This window comes from Punica granatum, chromosome 7 (genome assembly GCF_007655135.1).
Source record: "Punica granatum isolate Tunisia-2019 chromosome 7, ASM765513v2, whole genome shotgun sequence".
Lineage (NCBI taxonomy): Eukaryota > Viridiplantae > Streptophyta > Magnoliopsida > Myrtales > Lythraceae > Punica > Punica granatum.
In genome coordinates this window covers 9,827,611-9,844,262 of record NC_045133.1, presented here as the reverse complement: position 1 = coordinate 9,844,262, position 16,652 = coordinate 9,827,611, and the positions used below count along the sequence as shown (strand labels likewise).

The following is a 16,652-nucleotide window of genomic DNA, read 5'->3' as shown; positions in this document are numbered from 1 at the left end:
TAGATTCATTTACGCAAAATTTATTTTAAGATATGTTTAAAGCAAAATTATAAATAACTCATTCATGAAATAACTAAATTAGGCTTTTTGTAAATGGATTTAAAAGAAACGAATTAATAAGTTATAGGGACTAGAAAGATAATAAAGAAACTCACATAAATCTATTTTGAAAAATAATTTTTAAAGGAGTTTATTATAAAATTATTTTCAAAGAGAAGTGTTGAAGGGGCAAAAACTCCCTTTTTATACCGTCAGAAATACACAGACAAGACCAGAGGAAGAGAGAGAGGGAAACACATGAGATGAGAGGGGGGGAGTGTGTCCGTGTCAGATTTTTTTAGAGAGAGAGAGGAGACGACGAAGAAGAAGCAGTAGAAGAGATGAGAGAGAAGAAGAGGAGAGCTAAAAAGCGCAACTAGCAGCAGCAGCAGAGCCATCCTCCCCACTTTCTCCTTCACCTCCTTCGTTTACTACTATCACAAACACAAAGAGAGAAACAGAGCTCCATTATCCGTTTCTAGAAACAACTCCACCAAAGAACAACCAATCCCAAATTCCATTTACAGGATTTCTCGTCTCTGTGGGTCTTCTGTTCTTCCCTCAAGTTCCGAGCTTTCCTCCCGTCTCGTTCCCATGGAGGGCTGACGGCCGTGGGAGAAGCCTCCAACACCTGACATGAGTCCACCTGATCAAGACCCCAACTCCTCTTGGTGGGTCGACGGGATTGGGAGCGGATGAAGCTGAAATCGATTGTGCTCTGCAGCGGGACTGGCTTTGGTTGAAGGGTTCCTTGCGTCATGCATCTCTTGCTCTCTCGGATGGAGCTCCACCAGCAAAATTACAGCTTCTTGTAGCGGCTGCTCCATTCTTAGGATGACAGCTTGGTGAAATGGAGCTCGTGGAGAATGGTTTTGGCTTTGGTGATCAGTGCTGTGGTCGTTGTCTGATGAGCTGGGAGGATTTCTCTGGAATCTGAGGAATTCTCTCTAAAGGATCTTCTTTGTTGCTTTGAGATCAAATTCAAGTGAATAAGAATTGGTTTCAAGTGTTTCTTTCAACTGACAGAGAGTTGGGAAGCCAAGAAATGAGGCTTTCTTCTGCTTGTTTTTCGCCCCCAAACCAGGAAGGTAATTGGCTCACGGATTCTGTGCTGTATTACTTCCCATTTCTAATTTGTTCCCATTTCCATCAAAACTCTGTCTTTTTCCCTCCCTCCGAGGTTTCTGCTCTCCTGAATTTACCTCAGTTGAATACCCAAAAAGGCAAATCAATTTCAAGACATCGAAATTTCGTTTTAGTCACAGTCTGAGATTAGGATTTTATGTTTCTTGGAAAGTTGGAAACCAACGGAAAGATTGTCTTAATGATGATGAATTTTTGACATTTTAATTAGTATATGAAAGACTCAACTGATGTTGGGCTGAAGGGAATACAGAATATATACGTAAGTTTTGATGAGTGGAGTGAAGTGGGGAGTGATAAATAACCATTCGAGTGAAGAAAAAGATGCTGCTTGGTGTTTAGAGGCCAAAAGGACGACACAACTTTTCCCATGTCTTCCTGCTGTGCTCTGTTCTTGCCCCCTCTGTTTTGTCACCAACCCAGCAGAGATGGTTAATACTTTACCCAAACCCAAAAAAAAAGAAAAGGAAAAAAAAGGGGGTTAATTAATTGCTTTTAGATTACGATCTTGGTTTCTCTGTTCTCTGCCATGCTCGGGTTTGCAGATCGGTTGACTCGTGGTCCTGTTTGAATTCGGGTGGGACGTAGATGTTAATGATGATTGCTTCCAATAATTTATTTCAAGAATAGTTCAAAATCACTGCATCTTGTCCCAGTATGTTCTTTTCGAGTTTAAGGAGGGGTTTCGTGATTTCTTTTATGCGCTTTTTCATTTTGGAATTGTTGGATCCGGGATTGTGCAAAAACGCCACAATTTCTGGCAGCTAATAAGTACTGCTGTAGTTCGTCGCGTCTTTAAATGGTGAAGCTATCTATGCTTTTTTCTCCAATATATATGCTGCGAAACTCCATCAGAGGGTTTCTATGTGTTGAATTATTCTAGTTGAACATGTGTGTGTGTGTGTGTTTTTTTTTTTTTTGCTTGTCATGGTCACTGATTTGGTAAATATTGCAGGGGAGAAAAGAGTCCTGAATTCCGAACTATGGCACGCGTGTGCTGGTCCTCTTGTCTCACTACCAGCCATTGGAAGCAGAGTTGTCTACTTTCCTCAGGGCCATAGCGAGCAGGTTGGTGTTAATCAAATGAAATTTTGAAGTTGGCCTAAAAGAAAGATGGAATTTTTGAAGTTGATATTAATCAGATGAGATTAAAATGTATAGCCTTGTACTCAAAATGGTAGTTCACTTTATCAGGCAGAACATATGGGATGGGATTGAATTAAACCCGAGCCCTCCTCATTACTATTGTTCAAATAGAAACTTGACTGGCTTTTAGATCGAAATTTCGACCATGGAACTTCCTGTAAAGGTGCGAAATTGGTTTGTTATCTTTATCAGGTTGCAGCAACGACGAACAGGGAAGTAGATGCGCATATTCCCAACTACCCAAGCTTACCGCCACAGCTTATCTGTCAGCTTCACAATGTGACCATGCATGTGAGTATGATCCTGTTCTCTTTCTGCTCCTATTCTTCTACTCGTAATATAAAATGGATCAAGTTGGTTTCAATTGTTGCAGGACTTTGTTGAGAACAAAAGAACTTTTTTTTTCCCTGTCGGAAACCTAAAAAAGGAAATGTAATTATGCAAGAATCTCATTTCTGCTCCACCTCTGGTTGTTCTGATGGAGCAACTAAAGCACAATTTAATGCTGAAAACTCTTGATTTTCATTTCCTTTTCTTGGAAAATATTGAAAAACAAGAGACCGTAGTTTTCTGCCTTGCACCGTGGAAAATGTTTGGTCCAATTAAAACATGACAACTTAATTTTGTTTCTATCTGCAAGTAAGAATGACACTAAACTGGGTTTTCCTTGCATGGAGTTGATCTCTTGCAAATGAATCCCCTTCAAGCTTAGGAAAGTCAGTGCAATAAAGTACTTCATAATGTCAAAAAGCCCTTGACAATTATTCTGTCTTCCTGGGTAAAGTGCGTTCAGATATCTATCTTATTCGAGCTACTTTTCAAAACAGGGAAGTTTTCGTGCTTCCATAGAAGAGTCCAACATTATTACCTTATTTTTGTGCTTTTCAAGGAATGGGAAAAGGGTGTACTTGAATAGCTTTCTGTAAATGAACTTAACTAGAAGGTTTCCATAACTGGAACACTGACAGGTTTCAGTTTTGATTCCAGGCAGACATCGAGACTGATGAGGTTTATGCGCAGATGACCTTGCAACCACTTAGTCCAGTATGTATTCAAAATTAGGATTTTTTTTAGAATTTTAAGTTCCTCATTCCTTTGAATTCCTTCAGTTTCAACTTCATTCTGCAGCAAGAGCAAAAGGAGACCTTCCTTCCTGCAGAGTTAGGATCTCTAAGCAAGCAACCTACGAATTACTTCTGTAAGACTTTGACGGCAAGTGACACGAGCACTCATGGGGGCTTCTCTGTTCCTCGACGGGCAGCTGAGAAAGTGTTTCCTCCTCTTGTATGTGTTCAGCTGTTCTATTATTAATATCACCAGTTAAATACGCTAAAATGTAAATGCATCCAATGATACTTTTCTGTTTCTCTTCATAAAGAGGGGTTTTCTTCATTATGAGGTGGATAAGATTTGAGCTTTTCTGCAGTTGAGATGATAGATTCTATTGTTTCTTGGCTTTCGAGTTCTCCAGATTTTGTTCTATCCTTTATGTATGGTTGCATGATTTTGCTCACCCTTTTGGTGCCCCCTAATGGAATATATTTATATCTAGAGTTTCAACAAAAAAGAATTATCGAAGCTTTTCTGATCCTTTTTGCATCTGTCTACTTAATATGCAGGACTATTCTCAGCAGCCTCCAGCCCAAGAACTGATCGCACGGGATCTTCATGACAATGAGTGGAAGTTTAGACATATATTTCGAGGTCAATTTTTCTCTTGAACTTCCCTGGAAGGATCCATCTTTAATCTTAATGTGCTAAAATTTTTAACTTCTACATTGTTTATCTTCATGCTCCCTGTTACTGAAATAAATAAAATGACTCATATTGGTGCAAATTTGTAAAATGAATGCTTCAACACTCCTGAAACTGCGGTTGGTTGTGATCATTACTATCCTGATATCGGTTTTATGAATGCAAATTCTTCGCTAAATACTGGTGCCTCTTTCGAACAGGGCAGCCCAAGAGGCACCTCCTTACAACAGGATGGAGTGTTTTTGTCAGTGCTAAGAGGCTTGTTGCTGGTGACTCGGTCCTCTTCATATGGTACTGCCTTCATGAACTTCATTCGTTCAACAGCCTTACGTAAAGATTGCAGATATTACTCGGAAGTTTTACCCATGCAATTGCATTTAATTTTCAACTAAAGATTTGGGATCTCATCAGGAATGAGAAGAACCAGTTACTTCTTGGTATTCGACGCGCTAATCGGCCACAAACTGTGATGCCATCATCGGTTCTGTCGAGCGATAGTATGCACTTGGGCCTTCTTGCAGCTGCAGCACATGCAGCTTCGACTAATAGTCGTTTCACCATATTCTACAATCCAAGGTACCAGTTCTCTAAATTTATGAAATACTCGCCTACTCAAAAAAAGAAAGAGAAATAAATACACTGAAGTTTTCCCCTTTTCTATATTTCCAGTTTCTGAAAGACTAGACAAAAAATAAGGCAAAAAAGAACCTGTTCAATTACTGCATTGTGGAAGACATATCAGATTATAACATGTTATTTCTTTCATGCCGAAAAAATCATGCAGAGTATGACTTTGTGGTTGTTCTAATCTTTGTTACCATTTCCTATCTCAGGGCTAGCCCATGCGAATTTGTCATACCCCTGGCCAAGTACGTGAAGGCAGTCTACCATACACGCATCTCTGTCGGCATGCGGTTTCGGATGCTTTTTGAGACTGAAGAATCAAGTGTCAGGCGGTAGGCCTTGCACCTTCAAAGCTTTCTATGCTGTGTAGTCGCTCGTTCCTCTTTAGCTTACTCTTTCACTTGCAGACTATAATTTGTCATTGGCAATATCAGGTATATGGGCACGATCACTGGCATAAGTGACTTGGATCCTGCTCGGTGGCCGAATTCACACTGGCGCTCAGTAAAGGTCAGTTCAAAAAATCTAATCCGATTTCGAGAATTAAAGACTGCACGAGTTAGCATTTTCCTTATATAGGACTTGTTAGCTGTCGTCATGGTTTACAAAAACGGGCTTAATTGGATGCAGGTGGGCTGGGATGAATCCACAGCAGGGGAAAGGCAGCCTAGAGTATCATTGTGGGAGATCGAACCATTGACAACATTCCCTATGTATCCCTCTCCATTCCCTCTCAGGCTTAAACGACCATGGCCGGCTGGTCTCCCCCCTTTCCATGGTATTCTACTCTCTTGGCTTGGTTTTTTCCTGCTAGATGCAACATACTCTCATTTAGAAGTGCCTTCTGGTAGGGAGAATCGTAGGGTGTAAATGAACCTGACAAATTAGATTGCATGAAAGACAGGTATGTTCTTTTCTTGATCAATTCTACGGAAGATTACATAGACAGTAAATCAGAAACATTGATTGCTGACTTGCCTGTAAATCTGGATGCTTGAAATGTAATAGTCAAATTTACGACTGAAGCTAAGCAGGTTTCCGTTACCGTGGTTTACATTGTAGAATTTTTTTGGCGGTGGATACTGTTGGAAGACTCTGATTACACCTGAAATTCTTAACTATGACCTATGTGCATTTGAGATCTAGGACTGCCTGATAATTTTCCTATGGTTTTCCCTAGAAAGATAGCTTGGAGTGAAATTGTTTTTCTGTATCTCAATTGATCATCATCTCCTGTTGTCTTTTTTGGTATCAAAGATGATGGTATGGGAATGGCATCTCAGCTGATGTGGCTCCAAGGAGATGGTGGGGACCAGAGAATTCCATCCCTTAGCTTTTCAGGATTAGGTCTACATCCATGGGCACAGCCGCGTGGCCTTGATGCTTCCTTGCTGGGTCTACAACCCGACATGTACCAGGCTGTGGCCGCTGCAGCTGCCCTACAACAAGACATGAGGCCTCTTGAACCTTCCAAACATACCTTTATGCAAATCCCGCAGTTACAAAATCTCCCAACTGGGTCATCTTCCTTGATGCAGCAGCCCCAAATGTTACCGCATCCCCAGCAAGCTTTTCTTCAACAAAGCCAGCTCCATTCAGTCCATCAGTCCCAGACCCAGGCCCTGGGGCACCCACTCCTTCAGCAACAGCTGCCACGGCAGCACTCATTCAATGAACAGCAGCTAGTCGATCACCAGCAGGCCCCAAGTGTTTCCTCAATGTCCCAATCCATGCCTTTGCTCTGCCACCAAATGAGTTTCTCAGATTCAAATGGGAACACAGTCACAAGCCCGGTGGTCTCTCCTCTGCAGAGCCTTCTGGGCTCATTCCCTCAGGATGAATCTTCCCACCTCCTTTGTTCTTTGCCTCAAACCAGTCCTCTAATATCATCCCCTTCCTCGTGGCCATCGAAGCGGGCTGCAGTCGAACGCCTCCATCCTTCGGGAGATTCCAATAACGTCTCACCCAAGATGCAGCAAGTGGGCCCTCCAGCCCACAATAACAGTATTACCCAAAGTTCCATTTCCTTGCCACCCTTTCCCGGTGCCAGAGATTGCTCGGTGGACCAAGAAGGAAGTACAGACCCTCAGAGCCATCTTTTGTTTGGTGTTAACCTCGAACCCTCGTCACTTCTGATGCAGAATGGGCTTTCAGGCCTCAGGGGGGTCGTAGGAAGTGATGGTGAATCAACCAATCTGCCCTTCACTTCAAACTACATGAGCAATAATATGGGATCTGAGTTTGGCCTGAACCCGTCAATCACACCGGCAAGTTGCAATGATGGATCCGGTTTTCTGCAATCGCCGGAGAACACGGGCCAAGGAAACACACCCTCCAAAACCTTCGTGAAGGTGAAGTAAAAGTTTGTCTTCAGTTGTTGAAAAATTTCACTTTTTCATTTGTCTTTTTCCTTTTTGAGAATGAGGGTTATATGGAGAAAATATTTTGAATTGATCGCAATTATCTGTTGGGACTTGCAAAGGGAAAAAAAGGCATCCTTTGAACTGGTTTAACTTTGTACTGTTTTATTAATTGAGTAACATGCTTTCTGGTAAAATCCTCCGGGGACTTGTCATCACAGGTTTACAAGTCGGGATCCTTCGGCAGGTCGCTGGACATAACAAAGTTCAGCAGCTACAACGAGCTAAGAAGCGAGCTAGCCCAAATGTTTGGGCTGGAAGGCTTGTTGGAGGACCCACTGAGATCAGGCTGGCAGCTTGTATTCGTTGACAGGGAGAATGACGTTCTCCTCCTCGGCGATGGCCCTTGGCCGTGAGTTCTTCCTCCCTCCCCTACACACTCTTTCTCAATAGCCATATAATTGTGGGTGAATTACTAGTCTCAGATTAATCAAAATGCAACGGTGTGTTTCATACAATGGACTAATAAGGGAACATAAAAGCATAACAACACAGTCATGCTTTCAAATGACAAGGATTTCCTTCTGAAAACCACGTAATTTATGAGGCTGTAAAGCAATTCGCCATTTGCATGGTTGGCCTAGTCGGCATGTAATTACTAACATTAAAATTGCCTTATGTATTCCTGTCATTGCAGGGAGTTCGTGAGCAGTGTGTGGTGCATAAAGATCCTGTCCCCAGAAGAAGTGCAGGAGATGGGAAAGAGTGGCATTGAGCTTCTTAACTCGGCGACCCCCATTCAGAGGCTCCCGAACGGCACCACCACTTGCGATGATTTCACGACCCGCCAGGACTCTCGAAGTTTGAGCACTGGAATTCCATCCGTGGGGTCCCTCGATTACTGAGGCAGACCTCCCTGTTCACGACCGACCGGGTTTTTAAGGTTTATTCCGCTCCTCAGTCTTTCTAATGTTTGGAAGGCTGCTTCAATGTTTTTGGCCCTAGCCCTAGTCATAGAGAACCATTTACTTATAACCATCAATGTGTGATAAGATATTTTCCTCTGCAGAATCACTAAGACCTGAACTTAGTACATCTTGTTTGACGTCATCAGTTGATTCAGTTCAGAAATCAAATGTTATTAGATGGCAATACACATCTTGATTTCTGTACTTGTTTAGGTCGCGAAGATATAGGGAACTGGATGACATTGAATCACGAGGTGATTGTGTTTATTTCGAACTCGGTAGCGACTCACCTAGCTTTTCTCTAGCACTCATTAAATGATTGATTACGTTACTATGACATAAATGAACTTGAAATATGAAAGGTCTTAGTACAGTGTCATCGTGCTCGATCTGTGGTCCTGAACTATTTCTCACTTTGTGCGTCTTACATCCTTTGTTCATCCTTTTTGCATCCGATCTTACCTTCGTCAGGTCCCATGGAGCTCTTCTCATCAATAATTTATACTACATATAAAAATAGGAAGCTCATTTTAGTGTTTCTTTCTCGACTTTTAAGTTCTAAATATACCATAGTATTTTATATAAAATTTCACAAATACCCTTATATATGTGTGTGTGTGTGTGTGTGTGTGTGTGTGTGTGTGTGTGTGTGTGTGTGTGTGTGTGTGTGTGTGTGTGTGTGTGTATGAGAAAAGGCACGAAACCCATTCCCTTACAACATTTAACTTTTGTGCCTCCTCGGTTTATGTCCATAAATCCACTATGCACCTATTCATTCCCATTTAACGTTCCTTGGTTCCCTGTTGGTCTTCTTTGCTGTTGCCCTAGCCCTAGTCATTAAAAACATGGTTAATTGTACTGGTGGTTCAAAAAGTTTCATAAAGGTTATAGATTAATTCAATAAGTTTTTTTGGTAACTTGTTGGTACATTAAGTTTTAAAACCGTTTTGATATAGTGCATTCCGTCATTTCGTGTTGGACGTCGTTAGTTTGACATTGACGTGGTTTATTACGTGTCGGTGTTTATCTAATGTATTTCAAATTTTAAAATGAAAATTTTGTTTTTAATTTAGAAAATAAAAACAAATCTAAATTTTTATTTGGAAAATAAAAACAAATTCAAACTTTTTAAAATTGCAAAATAACTCAAATTTTTCAAAAGTTTTCAATTTTACTTCACCCTTCTCTCTGCTCTGCATGTTTACTGTTCATCTTTTCTTCCCCCTGTTCATCGTATCGACCTCTCCTTCGACTCAGGAGCGATCCGTCTCGAGCCTGCCCTCGCCTTCGACTCGGCGAGATTCGTCCTGACCCCACCCCCTCTCTCTTTCTCGATCAAATCGAGCCCTCGCTTGGCTCTCTCACACTACATTTCTCACTATAGTCTGCTCCAACATTCTTCGATATGGCTAGTACCGAACCGGAGCATGAGCATGGGGAAGAAGAGAACGTCGCCAACGAGGACATCAGTGCTTTGGTCGCACCCATTGTCAAGCTCGAGGAAGTCGTTATTACACCAGCAAAGAAGACGAACTTCGACTCCATCCTCGATCTTCAAATCTCCTCACTCAGTCCGTTACCAATCCTAAAATCCTAGGATCTGGAAACCCTCGATTCACTTCACGATCGCGATTGCAGGATGACCATCCTCAATCTTCATATTATCAATCGGTGAGATGAAGAGAGAGAGAGAACTTGCAAAAGAGGGAGAAAGTTGAGGAGGAAGAGAGAGATAAGGAGGGGTACATTTTGAAAATTTTTAAAATTTTAGGTCGTTTTGCAATTTTAAAAAGTTTGGAGTAGAGTTAAACAGAGTATAACTCTGTTTCCAAACATAAATTTAGATTTGTTTTTATTTTTTAAATTAAAAACAAATTTTTCATTTTAAAATTTGAGCAATATTAGATAAATACTGACACGTAATAAGCCACGTCAGCATTGAACTAACGAAGTCAAACACGAGATGGCGGAATGCACTACATCGAAACGGTTTTAAAGCTTAATATACTAACAAATTACCAAAAAAACTTTTTGAACAAATCTGTAATCTTTATGAAATTTTTTGGACCGCCAATGCAATTAACCCTTAAAAACACGATGTTTTATTTGCTTAATTTTTTTTATTAAAAAAAGCAGATTTCTTATGTCTTTGGACAACTGGCTACCAATTGTACCTGTTCGATTTCCTAAAGATCGTCCCACCCGTTTAAATCCCACTTGTCTCCAGCCAGCCAACTAGAATTTCACAGCAAGAAAGCACATTTCAGCGAGAATTTTTCAGTTACTATGATGGCAATAGTCACTAAAAAGTAGTGGTTCAGTGATAAAATTTCCAAATAGTCGTTGTTAAGTAGTTTGATCTAATTATTTTGTGACGATGCCTGATGCTGTCATTAAAAGTAAGTATTATGATACTAATGTTTTACCCAGACACTATAAGGTAGTAAATGTTCCAAAATAACTCGTAAAATAAATAATATCGGAGATGGCCATTGCTTTCCATCCATTTGTGGCAACTTTATACGTGGGGACACTAAAAGCATAAATTTTAGGGACGAATCTTAAATCAGTCAAAGAATAGGGGCTTCATTTTTTTTTTTGATGGATTTAGTGACCACATAAGGACTAACCACTAAACTATAATAATTTTTGTGATTTGTTTGAACTTATACACTAGAATTACTTTTCAGTGATTACTTTTGCAATTTTATCGCAGAAAAGGATAATACGATAGTTACTTCTTACAAGGACGACTTAATATATTGAAATTGAAATTTTTGAACAAGTTCTATCTATAATTTTGGAAATATTTTTATAGTTCAAAATTTCTGAAAATTGAGGGAACTTACTCAATTGCAACATAAATAAATCTGAAACTTTGTCGGAAGATATAATGCACAACCATTTTATTTTGTTTTTTGTTTTCTGTTGAAAACCTTAGAAAAGAAAAACAAAAAATAGTCCCTTTTGTGAGTAATGTCAATTTTGTTTATAAAAATGAGAAGAGAACAATCAAGCGGACCTAGTTATCCTCAAGTATCCCTTTTTCAGCAGACAAGTTGTCGTTCTGTGCTGCTCAAGACTATACAATACCCTACCGAGCCGTGTACGATCAATGACTTTCCTTTTCTTATATCGGACTTTGGAGAAGGACATAAGTACACATCCCCGACTATTATCTTTCTTAATTTGAACAACATAAACTTGTCTGCAAATGGATTGATTTCATTCAAGGCACCCATATGGTTACATCCGTTCTAAGGCAGTACATTGACAGCTTCTATGAGCCAAAGAGGCCGATAGTCAAATTTTATAGGGATGTCCCAGACGAGGAGAAAGAGTTCTTATTCCAATAGTGGAATATATGATTGCTTCAAATACTAAACCGTAGTTATTTCGTTCATAAATGTGTTGACCGACTACAACAGATTTATTGCGACCACCGACGGGGTAAGTCGATGAGCAACTTCATTGGAGAAGCTCATTTGGAGTTGGAGGAAGAATGGGCAAAAGGCAGATACTCAAAAGAAGGTGAACAAAACAAGGTCAATTGAATGTCTAATGCCGAAACTTCAGTTCACTACGGTGGAAGTATACCCTATAGTACTCATGCTTATCGAGATGTGCGTCTTCTAAGATACTCAATTTGGTTTTTTTTTTATTGTTATGATAGAAATAATCATGATAAGTCGTCCATCCATCATTTGCAGAAGAAGTCCGCGGGTTCAGAACCTTCAATGACCAGCATGTTTGTAAGATATCATAGGTGAAAAGGAGATAAGCAATGTGGTAGTCCTTATGCGGCAGAGACACATGTAAGTTAATACATGAAAAAAAAAGATTTATTTATACTACTTTGGGAGTTTTGCATATAGCGTCGTGAATAATTATTTGGTATTGATTCTTTTTGTAGGAAAATGTGACTCAAGCCGCCTCTCAAGGAATGGATACCTCATTGCAGATCGATCCTACCCAAATGGAGAATTGGCGGCAGGTCCTCAAGACGAACAAGAAAGGATGCACTTATGGGCTCAAATGGCTTCCTCGATCGAATTACTACCAAGCAAGGCCCTTGGAACGGCACATTTCATATCAGACCCCATGGTCGAAATGAAGAATGAGATGGGGATAATAAAGGGATTGATACTCAAAGAGCTTATTACACTAGATATCTCATGGTATCACCTGTTTCTTAGATTTATCCCGTGGTTTAAAAATTATTCAAAAAGGCCCATGGTTTACATCTGGTTTTAAATTTATCATGACATTAATTTCTCTGTCAACAATTAACAATGTTGCTGAAGTGGAATGTAAGTCGGCCCATTCTTGCCACTGTGTCTCTTTAGCCGGATTAGATTTGAGAAAAAATTAAAACTATGGAATAAATTTGAGAAAAATTAAAACCATGGGATAGATTTGACGCCCATTTACATTTCATTAACGGACAAATTGACGGCGTGATAGATTTGAAAAAAGATATAAATCATAGGCCTTTTGGATAATTTTTAAAGTATGAAATAAATTTGAGAAAATAGTAAAATCATGGGATATATGGCGTAGTAACCCCATACTCAAACTTATCGAGAAGTTGGAGAGACAGAGGAAAACATCCTCTCACGGTAAGGGCAACAAGAAAGATCAATCCATGGAAAAAGGTATATCTCGATCCAAGAAGGGGAGACATGAAGATGAGGAGTTCGCGAGGATGAAGATGAAGATGAGGATGAGGAAGAGAGTCAGGAGGAGTCCGACGAGCAATCCTCGTTGGACGATTAGTTTATGATGTGTGTGCCTGTTTGGCATACTTGTGTGTTTGGATTTATGTTTTCTCGACTTTATTGCCTTCCTGTTGAACTTAAGCATGTTGAACCTGCTGAACCTATGTGTGTATTGTGATTTTGGATATTCCGAATGAATGTTAGATGATAAATGTGTGAACACATTGAAGTGTTGTAATGGTATATCAACAATTTAAGGGGAAATTCTGTTGATTTTTTTAACCCCTCACGGCATATTCAATTGCATATTATACTATTTTTGTTGTGATGATAGATTGTTGCAGAATTATTAGTGTGAATACGGTGTTAATTGTTGTTGGAAATTATAGATTGTAAATTCATTGGATTTTATTAATGGGTCACTTAGTGTGATTCATGAGTACTTGGACGAATTCGGGTTACAAAGTGAAGGTTCATTCATTCAATAGATACATTTGAGTGCAAGACAAGCAATGTATATGGAAGTGTCTATATTAACTAAGTGTTCATGTAAGATCATTAATTGCTTATTTATGGGTGATGTTCCATCTAAGAGTTACATCCAATACGAAGGGCTCTGACTCTTCGATAGTGTCCATTGAGTGCATATAAATAGAGACGCTATAGTGCTCAAATTATTATGAAGAAAATTCCAGAAATCAGAGTGAGAGTTAGGGAATTCATCGATTTTGCTAGTTGAAGGAATTCATAAGATTTCGTTGTATCCCATGAGGACCTTTGCCTTAACCCTCTAGCAACTTTGTGTGGGGGCAAATAGTTCTCTTTGGAAAGTATCATTCGCGCCTCGAATCATATCGTGTTAACCCCACATCGCCTCTGGATCGATCATCTCCACCCATATCCCCAACAATCAAAGAGAAATATTTTGAGATGGCGACGGAGACTACCACCGCGTTCAAAGTGATGAACCAAGAGTTCGTGAAACTCGATCGCTTTGACGACACAAACTTCAGCTGCTGGAAGGACAAGATGTTGTTCCTCCTTACCGTCTTAAATGTGGCGTACCTTCTGGACCCGAACCTACAACCCTTGAAGGATCCCGCCCCCGATGTAACCCCCGAGGAAATCGCAAAGGTGGCCAAACTCAAGAAGAAGCGCGAGGAAGACAAATTCACATGTCGTGGACACATCCTCAACACTTTGTCCGATCAACTGTATGATCTCTACATGTCAATGCAGTCCCCGATGGAGATATGGAAAGCTCTTGAGGAGAAATACAACATCGAGCGGTAAGGTACCGATAAATTTTTAATGATGGAGTATTTCGAATTCAAAATGCTCGATAGTGTCCTTATCATGGATCAAGTCCATGAACTACAAATCCTTGTAAGCAGGTTTCGTGACCTGAAAGTTATTATTCCGAAATCGCTACAAGTTGGGGCTATCATCTCAAAGTTACCATCGTCTTGGAACGATTACCTGAAGAAACTCCTGCATATGGCGGAGGACTTCACTATGGAGAAAATCCTTAGGCATTTGCGTATTGAAGAGGAAACTCGGAAACGCGATGCGGTGTATCTTTCCCAAGGTTCTAAAGTGAACCATGTGAGTGAGTCCAGGAACTCTCGGAAAGGCAAGCGAAAGGCTACGTCCGAGACCGAGGACACGCAAGACAAGAAGAGAAAGTCTCGCAATTGCTATCATTGCAATAAGAAAAGGCACTACATTAAGGATTGTAAACTTCTCAAAAAGGAGAAAGGTGCCATAACTTCCAAAGCCAATATGGTTGAAGACATGGACTTAGTGGCCATGGTTACGGGAGGAATCGAGAGCTTGGAGATTGGTATGATTACCAAACTCAACATAGCCATGACCGATAAGTCCTATAATTAGTGGCTCGACTCCGGAGCTACTGTCCATGTGTGTAACGACTGGCAACAATTCAAGAGCTATGAACCAGTGGCAAACCGTGAGGTGCTTATGGGCAATCATCAATCAGTCAAGGTGCTCGGTCAAGGGACGGTGGAACTCGAGTTTACATCTGGGAAGAAATTAACCTTAATCAATGTGTTGCATGTTCCCGATATAAAAAAGAATTTACTGTCCGAGAGTCTTTTGTGCAACAATGGGTTCAAGGTTATATTAGAATCCGATAAGTTAGTCTTGCTTAAGGGTGATATGTATTTGGGAAAGGGATACTGTAGCGAGGGCATGTTCAAGTTGAGCATTGATATGAATAAAGCTAATTCTTCTGCTTATATTGTTGAATCTTATTCTTTGTGGCATGTGCGTTTAGCACATTTTAATTTTAAAACTTTACAATATATGCAAAAAAATGGTTACATCAATCTAAGTGATGATAAACTTGTGGATAAATGTGAAATTTGTGTTCAATCAAAAATCACCAAGAAACCGTTTCTTAAAAAGTGTGAAAGAAATTCACAAGTGTTACATTTGATCCATTCGGATGTTTGTGAATTAAATGGAATTCTAACAAGAGGTGGAAAACGATATTTTTCTCACTTTTATTGATGACTTCTCAAGATTTACTTATGTGTATCTCATGAGGAGTAAAGACGAGACTTTTGGCATGTTTAAACGTTTTAAGAATGAGGTTGAGAATTTGTTTAACAAGAAAATCAAAGTGTTTCGTAGTGATAGAGGTGGTGAATACTTTTCCAATAAATTTGATGTATTTTGTGAGGAACAAGGTGTGGTACATGAGTGTTTCGTGCCGTATACTCCACAACAAAATGGTTTGGCGGAAAGAAAGAACCGTACCTTAGTGGATATGGTTAACTCGATGTTGTTAAATGCTAAACTTCCATATAACTTATGAGGTGAAACATTATTGACTGCGTGTCATATCCTTAATAGGATACCATCGAGAAAATTCAAGGTATCTCCATATGAGTTATGGAAGGGTCAGAAGCCAAACGTAGATTATTTCAAAGTGTGGGGGTGTTTGGCTTATTATAGAGTTCCCGACCAATAGAGAACAAAATTAGAACCAAGAGCCATTAAGGGTGTATTCGTTGGATATGCCCAACATTCTAAGGCTTATCGTGTTCTTGACTTGGCGTCAAATACGATAATTGAAACGAGAGATGTTGTATTCATTGAAAGCAAGTTTTCTGACGATTCAATGGATTCGGAACTAGAATATGAACCAATGATCTCAAGTGATCAAAACAAGAGACATCTTTGTGACAATAAGGATACGGAGCCGAGGAAAAGTCAAAGTGTGAGAAAAGAAAAAGACTTTGGTCCCAATTTCATTTCCTCGCAATCTCTAGCGTATCTCGTTGATGGAGATAGAGAATCCGTAATTAGGAAGATCCCCATAATGCTTAATGTGGAAGGTGATCCACAAACCTATGGTGAAGCCATGGCTTCTAGGGATGCGGCATTTTAGAAAGAGGCGATCAATGATGAAATGGATTCAATATTGTTCAACAATACTTGGGTCCTAGTTGATCTTCCTCAAGGATCGAAGCCTATCGGGTCTAAATGGGTGTTTAAAAAGAAGAATAACCCAATCGGGGGTTCTTCGACTTTTAAGACTAGATCGATGGCAAAAGGATTTAGGCAAAATAAAGGCCTAGATTATTTTGACACCTATGCACCGGTGGCTATGATGACTTCCATTCGAGTCCTTATGGCACTTGCATCTATCCATAAGTTACATGTGCATCAAATGGATGTTAAGACGACCATTTTGAATGGTGATCTCAAAGAGGAAGTCTACATGGAGCAACCAAAAGGCTTTGTGCTTCCCAGGAATGAAAATAAGGTGTGTAAATTGATCAAGTCATTATATGGCTTAAAACAAGTGCCTAAAGAGTGGCATGAGAAATTTGACTCGGTTATTTTGTCATGTGGTTTTTTGCATAATTGTG

General features: G+C 39.9%; 1 protein-coding gene across 1 annotated transcript; it reads left to right on the top strand.

Moving 5' to 3' along the window:
- The first annotated feature begins 264 nt into the window (after positions 1 to 264).
- LOC116213805 (auxin response factor 6) lies at positions 265 to 8,311 on the top strand. Its single transcript, XM_031548882.1, has 14 exons — positions 265 to 1,127; positions 2,138 to 2,250; positions 2,521 to 2,619; positions 3,316 to 3,372; positions 3,457 to 3,612; positions 3,948 to 4,032; positions 4,284 to 4,374; positions 4,495 to 4,659; positions 4,917 to 5,039; positions 5,142 to 5,217; positions 5,338 to 5,485; positions 5,965 to 7,058; positions 7,289 to 7,479; positions 7,765 to 8,311. The coding sequence occupies exons 1-14, from the start codon at positions 1,085 to 1,087 to the stop codon at positions 7,970 to 7,972; spliced, it is 2,649 nt and encodes an 882-aa protein (XP_031404742.1). The 5' UTR covers positions 265 to 1,084; the 3' UTR covers positions 7,973 to 8,311.
- The last annotated feature ends 8,341 nt before the right edge of the window (positions 8,312 to 16,652 follow it).

Bases quoted from the DNA above. Each gene is read 5' to 3' on its own strand.
- LOC116213805 (XM_031548882.1), top strand. From the start codon at position 1,085: ATGAGGCTTTCTTCTGCTTGTTTTTCGCCCCCAAACCAGGAAG. The intron at 2,620-3,315 runs GTGAGTATGATC...TTTTGATTCCAG, and splicing joins TTCACAATGTGACCATGCAT to GCAGACATCGAGACTGATGA. The intron at 5,486-5,964 runs GTATTCTACTCT...TTGGTATCAAAG, and splicing joins TGGTCTCCCCCCTTTCCATG to ATGATGGTATGGGAATGGCA.